This window comes from Nycticebus coucang, chromosome 8, assembly GCF_027406575.1.
Source record: "Nycticebus coucang isolate mNycCou1 chromosome 8, mNycCou1.pri, whole genome shotgun sequence".
NCBI classification, from domain to species: Eukaryota; Metazoa; Chordata; class Mammalia; order Primates; family Lorisidae; genus Nycticebus; species Nycticebus coucang.
This window is the reverse complement of record NC_069787.1, coordinates 97,626,287-97,634,189: the sequence shown is the minus strand read 5'-3', so window position 1 is coordinate 97,634,189 and position 7,903 is coordinate 97,626,287. Positions and strand designations below refer to the sequence as shown.

Sequence of the window (7,903 nt, the reverse complement as noted above, 5' to 3'; positions counted from 1 at the left end):
TGTAGTCCCAGCTAGTTGGGAGACTGAGGCAGGAGGACTGCTTGAGCCCAAGAATTTGAGGCTGCAGTGAGCTGTGATCACCTCACTGTTCTCTAGCCTGGACAACAGATTAAGACTATCTCTAAAAACCAAATAAAAGAAGAAAAAACCCAAGTAAAAAGGCTAAACTCTTCTAGTGTCTTTAAGCCCAGAGCTCACAAGTGGTGACAACTTTCTATTCTCTGGGCAAAGATTCTCTGAGGAACACCCAAGCTGAGAACTAGGAAGGCTGCAGAGAAAGTGCAGTCCTGATTATATGCAAGCTTGCAAATTGGAGCTAAGACTAATCCATTAGAAGGCAACAACAATAGATCTTGATCCAACCTGTACAGCAATACACGATTTACAAGAGTTCTTCTGTATACATTTAATAATAGGTGATGGGGAACAACCAAGCAAGGTGTTGCAGCATCAGACTAAGGGAGAGATAGGGCCAGGCTATAAGTAGCAACTGGAGTCTCGGCGCCTATAGCTCAGCAGCTAGGGTGCCAGCCACATACACCAGAGCGAACCCAGCCTGGGCCTGCCAAACAGCAATGACCACTACAACCAAAAAATAGCCAGGTGTTGTGGCCAACGCCTGTAGTCCCAGATACTCAGAAGGCTGAGGCAAGAGACTTGTTTAAGCCCAAGAGTTTGAGGTTGCTGTGAGCTGTGACATCAGGCCACTACTGAGGGCGACAGTCTCAAAAAAAAAAAAAACAACTGGAGAGGACTCCTTCCCAACCAACTCAAGAGCTTTACCCCTTTTTGCTCTCCCACAACTTTAGCCCTAGGGCCTGTGCCTCACCTCCAGTGGCAGGGGAAGAGTTGGACATGACCTGAGCTTGTCTTCATAGGGGCTGTGTTCAAGAAGGCTGTTCCAACAGATATGAGCTTGCCCAAAGCTTTCTACAAGGCATGCTGCATGGACTTTGGGGATTGAATGGATGCCCCGACATCCTTGGGTTGGAGACCTGGATCCAAACATATAGCTGCCCCTGCTGGCATCTTTGGCTAATATCCTTAGGTTAGCTGTCTCTATCTGAGAATAATGCTTTGGGCTGTTGAAGATCTTGTCTGAAGAGCATCATTTGGTTTTTCTAAGTTGTAAAGTGCTTCTGCCAAAGAGATTTAAATATATCATTGCAAACAAGACCTGGTGGGCTGGGCTCTCCACACTCTTCCAGCTTTGACTGCCTTATATAAATGTTCCACTTGAAATGGATAGATGGCAAGAGGCTGTGGCTGGGGACAGCACTGGCAGAAACTGATCTTGGCCATAGTGGAGGGATGCCCAGACCACACCTGGCACTGGAGTGGTTCTGGGATGCAGTGTCTGAATCTTCAGTGGCCACTGCTCCGTTGGCCCTGGCCGTGCAAGGGAATCACAAACACAGAGACATCATCATAGGACACTTGCCCTTCCCCTGTGGGACCGTCCTCCTTTCCCTGTGTGCTGTGTATCAGCATTTTCGCCAGCTCCAAGAACCTGTGAAGATCATCCTATAGATATACTTTAGGGGCAGAGCAAAGAGGTAAGCCCAACCCTTCAGGAGAACTAATTGCATAGGACTGGACACTTGGGGACCCAAGCAATGCAGTTTGACTGAGCCAAGCAAACAATTAGTAGAGAGGGCCACAGGTTGGACCACAGGAGTCTAGACCCAGATTTTTGGAACCCATGCTTTCCCTTCCCTTAGGGAAGCTTGAGACAGCCCTGATGATGGCCACCTGCCCTGGTCAGTGCTGTCTTCTCAGTAATAACTACTTCTAGGTGTTGCTGCTGACACCAACCCATGCCCAGGCAGGTCCCCAGCAGCTACATTACCTGTGTGGGTCCTCTCGGTTTGCAGGAAGGAAACTCCGTACCAGCCGTGCCACCTGCTCATTGGACAGGACATCCCAGAGTCCATCAGTTGCCATGACAACCACATCCTCCTCTTGCAGCTCCAGCTGGTCCACATCCAGCACAGTCACCTGCAAGTTAAGCCTGAGGATGCTTCAGGACTCCCTTTCCTGCCCCCACCAGACTCATTGCATTTCTGGGGAGATGAGAGGTGAGGTGGATGCCCTTGTCTCCTCACCTGTGGGACAGAGAGTAAGAAGGGCTTGAGCGGGATGTTCGTGTCCAGGACTCTGAGCTGATGGTCTCCCAGGCCTCGAGAGACAGCCAGTGTTCCCAGTAACCGAGCCTGGTGGGAAGGGAAGTGTGAAGTGATGGCAAACACCTGCAGCAAATGTCCGAGTGCTAGTTTGCAGCACTGCAGAGCACACAGGAGAGGTAGAGTGTGGCACTCAGGAGCCCTGGGCTGAGGGAACAACATTCTGGTCTCAGAACAATCACTAGACACCTGTCACAACTACCATGAAGGGACACAGGGGCTCCCATCTCTGCAGGGGGCAAGTGGAGAGGGATTATTAGAGGGGGGCCAGGCACTGACCTGCCTACCCTGTCCATGGATCAGCGGGTACTTGAGATCCGATTTCTCCACACATTTGTAGCTCCTACCAGGAGCAGACCCCAGCATCAACCCAGGCTCCACACCTCACCTCAACTCCCCCCAACTTAGGGCCCTCATTGTAGGCACCCTGTCCAGGTAAAGGGGAACTGCCCCAAGACATACAGCTGGGCCTAAACCCCAAGGCTCTCCTTTCCCACCATGTTCCCCAAGCTTGCTCACCAGCCACTCATGTGATGATCCCTGAACAAAACCTTCTGCCCCAAGTCATCCCCCTTCAGCCGTCGAGGGAACTCTAGTCGGGTGAACTCACCAGCCAGAAGCTCAGGATAGACAAAAGCCTGGGTTGGGAAGATTATGCTCAGGTCAGGCTCCCTCCTATGGCCTCCTTTGGCCCTGAACCCAGGAATTTATTATTATTATTATTATTATTATTATTATTATTTTAGAAATAGTGTCTCCCTTTGTCGCCCATGGCGTCACAGCTCACAGCAACCTGGGACTACAGGCACCCGCCACAACGCCCGGCTATTTTTTGTCCAGATTTAATGTAACATTTTTTTTTTTTTTTCTTCAGTTATTGGACAGGGCTGGGTTTGAACCTGCCACCTCCAGTATATGGGGCTAGAGCCCTACTCCCTGAGCCACAGGCGCCGCCAAGCCTGGCTATTTTTTGTTGCAGTTTGGCCAGGGCCAGGTTTGAACCTGCCACCCTCGGTATATGAGGCCAGTGCCCTACTCACTGAGCCACAGGCGCCACCCTGAACCCAGGAATTAGGGTATGGCTCTACAGTTTCCCCTCCCGTGGGCACCTACCAGTTGCTGGATTCGCTGCCGCTCAGTCTCTGGGGTGAACTCAAAGCTCAGTAGCCGCACCTCATTTCTCCGCACCAGGATGGCCCTGGATGGGGTTGAGGAAGGGAGAAAAAGGGAGGTCTATGAGGTGGACTCCACCCTTACCCATGGCCACCCTCTTGCCAGCCCCTCTGTCAATCGCCAGGAGCCAGCTCTGCCCACACTAATTCCTTGCTCAAAGCCCTCCATGACTGCCTAGTTTCTTTCTTTCTTTTTTTTTTTTTTTGAGACAGTCTCACTCTGTTGCCCCAGGCTAGAGTGCCACAGTGTCATAGCTCACAGCAACCTCAAACTCCTGGGCTCAAGTGATCCTCCTGTTTCAGCCTCCCAAGTAACTGAGACTATAGGCATGCACCATCACGCCTGGCTAATTTTTCTAGTTTCAGTAAAGATGGGGCTCGTCTTGCTCTTGCTCAGGCTGGTCTTGAACGCCTAAGCTCAAGCAATCTATCAGCCTGGGCCTCCTAGAGTGCTAGGATTATAGGCATGAGCCACTCTGCCTGGCTGATTGCCTGGTTTTTGCAGGGTATAGACTTAAGCCCTTCAATCTGGCACCTGAGCTCCCTGCCCTCCCTGGCATCCGCTGCCCACCTGCACACTCGACACATGCAAAGTACATAGACAAGCAACTCAGCCAGTCAACCTTTCCCATCCTTTCCCATTTCTTTCTTTTTTTTTTTTTTTGCAGTTTTTGGCCTGGGCTGGGTTTGAACCCACCACCTCCAGTATGTGGGGCCGGCGCCCTACTCCTTTGAGCCACAGGCGCTACCCAGTCTTTTCCCTTTCTATCTCTCCACTTCCATCCACCCTTTACTATTTCCCACTGCCTCTTGTGCTCTGCCCGCCCTTCCCCTGCCCACCCCCCAAGGGGCAGCTCACTCACCTGCTATCCCCAGCATTGGCCACATACAGCTTTCCCTGCAGGGACACAGCCACCAAGGCTGTGCAGCCGCCCACCTGGCCTGAAGCCTCCAGCTCCCGCCCGATCACCTCATCCTGGGGCAAACCAAGGCTACCTTAGCGGTTACCTGTACTGTCACCATACCACTTTGTTCCCCAGTCCCCACCCTACAGTTCACTTCTACCAGCAGATCTGACAGTCCCAACCCAAAGTCCAGCCATGCCTCCAAGATCCCTGTAGTCAGATCTAGATAAGGGAAGTGCTACTCAAAATAGAGGAAGAGAAACCAGCCCCTGTACCAAGGATTAACAGGGTGTACAATGAGACACTGCAGGTAAAAGCACCTAGCACATAGTAGGCACTAAATGGGAGGGGCTATGATGACAATGATGGCTGTTAGTAACAAACCAACCCAGTTTCATCTTCCCAGTCCAAGCATCTGGGTGATCCCCACTGTGTATAGTAATGCTACTCCCTTAGGTCCCTAGGGGCAAAATCTTCCCTTTTTCCCCAGCCATAGGCCACACACTCACACATTCCTGGAAGGCACTCTCTAGAGCCCCAATCACCAAGTCTTCTGCCCTGATGCCCTTTTCTTCCACAAACTGAGGATCACTGGAGCAGACACAGCGGCCACTGAGGTGCATAGGGGGCCTAGTGGCCACTACACCCTCTACCACAGCTTCCAGCTGCCGGCGCAGGCAGGAATGCAGGGTGTTGGCAGCCAGGATGGCTGCTGCAGGACCGCCATGCCCATCAAAGAGTGCCCAATAGTAGCCTGTCAGGAACTGCACAAGAAGGGCTGTGTCAGGTCCTGCCTGGCTTCCTCAGCCCAGCCTTAACTAGGACATGGGGCAGCAGGTTAAGAACCTCAGCCTGCAGGTCCTGGCCCTAGCCTGTAACAGGGGCTCAGTCTGGGCTACACGTACCTCCTCTGGACACAGGGTCAGCCACTCTTGATCTTCTCCAGCCCCAAACTCATATCGCTGGATGCACAGCTTCCCACAGGCAGCTTGATCCTCATTGAATTCAGATTTCTCTGCATTGATGATCCTGAGGCCAGCAAGTGGTCAGTGACCCTTCAGAGACACACCTATGTTGTGTCCGTGGGTACAGAGACCTGAGCTGGCACACAGAGTGAGAAGCCCTCCCCTCTGAGGCAATAGCTCCCAGTGCTGTCCCTGACACACACCTGGACAACCACCATGTAAGTTTCCTAACTATTCAGTGGCCCCACCTTTAAGGTAAAAGCCAGGGCCCAGCTCCTCCGGCCCCTACCTACTAACCCAGGGCTAGGAGATAAGAGCGGGCTGCCTGACAAAATCTGGGGCTCCCTCACATTCCCTGCCCCACAAGACGTAGGCCATACCCAGAATAAGATGGGTGGGGGTGGGGTTTGGGGATATCTCCCAAGCCCAGAACGCTGGGCCGGTAGGAGTCTCCGCTTGCCTTGGAAACCCTTGGCGTGCAGGTTGTTCTCCCACTCCAGCTTTTCTCTGATTGAGGTTGGAGTCCCAGAGGAAAGGCTGGGTTGGGCTAAGGGGGAGGTTGTCAGGGGTCCTGAGGTGAGGACAAGAAGGGGTTATCCACAGGTGGGGTGGGGATCACTCAACTTAGACTGTTTTCTAAGACAGCAAAGAACTCCAAGACGAATCCCACAGGGGTGCCGGGATAAAGGTCGCCTGGAGCGGGGGCACTCACTCGGCGTAGCCTGCATTCCAGGGCAGCGAACGGCCCCGCGCTGGGCTGCGCACTGGCCGGGCATCCGGGCGGCGCGAAGCGTCGGCGGCGCCTGGGCTGGAGCCAGAGCCGCGCAGGAAACGGGGCCGCCGGTAGGGCACGGGGCTGGCACGCGGCCCCGGCAGCCGCGGCGCGGGGAGCGGGTCCCCGGGCAGAAAGCGGCGCCGGAACCAGGCGGCGGACATGGCGCGGCGGCTGGGGGCTGCCGGTGGGGCCGGGGCAGAGGGCCGCGGCGACTCTAGCCGCCCGCTACCCTCCGGAGGAGGAAGCGAGCCGGGGCGTGGCTGGCGCGGGGGCGGGGCCGGGCAGTGTTGTCCCCAAACCCCAGCCTCTTGCCCTGGAGTGTGTGGGCCTGCTGCCCTGTTCTTTTCCAGATTTTTTTTTTGCGGTTTTTGGCCAGGGTTGGGTTTGAACCCGCCACCTCTGGCATATGGGGCTGGCGCCCTGCCTTTGAGCCACAGGCACCGCCCGCTGCCCTGTTCTTATCAGGCTTGTCGAGCTTCTTAACAACCCTAAGGAGCAAACGCTGTTATCAACCCCACGTTACCGGCAGGAAAACAGGTAACGCCAGAGAGGCGAAGTCAACGGCCCTATGTCACACAGTAACACCAAGGAGGATTGAACGTTCACTCACACATTTGGAGCATCAGCCTTTCAAGGGGGAAGCCCCTCCCCCTACCCAAGGGGCTATGGAAAGTCAGTTGGAGTAGGAGTCGGGCCAGGGTCCATAGTAGAGCCTCAAGACTCCTCCTGCTGGGCAGAGACCTTATGCAAGGGGACAGGATGTGCTTGAAGGTGTCAGATTGACACATTGAGTAAGTGTCTCGGAGCACAGTGTTCTGTCCTCCGGCCTCCACCCAGATGGGGCTTAGTAGTCACCCTGGCCTTCCCAATCCTGAGAGGCTGCTCCCAGCCAGGAAGCCAGTCTCTCAAAGGGCTGCTCTTGCCATCAAGATGTCCTCTCTGGACAGCAGGATCCTCACTAAAGTGAGTGACTTTCAGATAAGAGAAATCTATAGTAGTTTAAAGGGGAAGCTCTGGTGCCCCAAAGGCTCCAACTAGTCAGAGTTCAGACCTGGGACTAAGGGAAGTGAAAGACTTTCATCTGGGCCGGACTTTGATTTGTTGAAGTCTTTCAACCACTGGCTAGCAGTCACCATGAAGTCAGTGGCAGCGTCCCCTTCATATCTCCATGTTAACAGAGCACATTGTCACTATTCTGTCCCTTATGTCCAGTTCCCTGTACATTGCTGTTATTTCCATTTCATAATGGAAGATTCTGAGGCCCAGAGGGGAAGTCTCCAGAGCTTTGTTGCTTCCATTATGACAGGACAGTTGACTCAGTGCCCCCTCCCCAGGGAATTTCTCTTCCCCTTTCCTCCAGGAAGCCAGGGCTTGCCAACTCAAAGCTCTTAAGGCTCCACAACCTAATGCCCCCACAACAGCTATATGAGGCATTCCTACCCTTACCTCTACTCCCTAGCCCAGGTGCAAGCTCAGCAGGCCCCACTTCCTCCCAGCAGAAGCCCTGCCCCATTTGGAGTTCCCCTAGTCCAAAGAGGAAGATTGAGCTGTGCCCAACACCCACTCCCTCAGGTGACTCAGTTCCAGAGTAGCCTGGGGGCTAATTTACCAAACCTTCATATGTGCCAGGCCCACACTGGGCATAGGAGCATAGTGTTAATGGAGAAGAGCCAGGCACCTGCCCACTAAGCCCCCCTGCAGTGATAGTGGAAGTCCTGATGGATAGTACTTGACCCGGCTGGTGGAAGTCCTGGTGGATGGTACTTGACCCTGCTGCGTGTGTACTGACCAAGCTAGAGAAAGTTTCTCAAAGGTCGTCTGAGACCTGTCATTGGGAGAAATGGACCAGGGATAAAGGTAGGACAGGCCTAATTCAGTCTGTGGGATCACCCCCTCACCCTAC

At 53.9% G+C, this 7,903-nt stretch overlaps 1 protein-coding gene across 4 annotated transcripts; it reads right to left on the bottom strand.

Annotated features, from left to right (window-relative positions):
- Positions 1-391: 391 nt before the first annotated feature.
- On the bottom strand, positions 392-6,266 carry PPM1M (protein phosphatase, Mg2+/Mn2+ dependent 1M). Of its 4 annotated transcripts, none has more exons than XM_053600015.1 (10): positions 5,938-6,264; positions 5,166-5,289; positions 4,770-5,024; positions 4,219-4,331; positions 3,297-3,381; positions 2,703-2,821; positions 2,463-2,526; positions 2,106-2,213; positions 1,850-1,998; positions 392-1,389 (listed from the first exon to the last, which is right to left on the bottom strand). In XM_053600015.1, exons 1-10 carry the CDS (start codon positions 6,159-6,161, stop codon positions 1,122-1,124), a joined length of 1,509 nt encoding a protein of 502 aa, XP_053455990.1. In that variant the 5' UTR covers positions 6,162-6,264; the 3' UTR covers positions 392-1,121. The 4 variants fall into 4 exon arrangements, with proteins under 4 accessions (XP_053455990.1, XP_053455992.1, XP_053455991.1 ...); XM_053600017.1 differs by having other exon boundaries at positions 392-1,510; positions 5,938-6,262; XM_053600018.1 differs by having other exon boundaries at positions 1,341-1,524.
- Positions 6,267-7,903: the final 1,637 nt, after the last annotated feature.

Coding starts and splice junctions, on each gene's coding strand:
- PPM1M (XM_053600015.1), bottom strand. CDS start 6,161: ATGTCCGCCGCCTGGTTCCGGCGCCGCTTTCTGCCCGGGGACCCGCTC. Junction 2,822..3,296: donor GGCAGCGAATCCAGCAACTG/GTAGGTGCCCAC, acceptor TTCCCAACCCAG/GCTTTTGTCTATCCTGAGCT. Junction 2,214..2,462: donor TCCATGGACAGGGTAGGCAG/GTCAGTGCCTGG, acceptor CCTTCCCACCAG/GCTCGGTTACTGGGAACACT.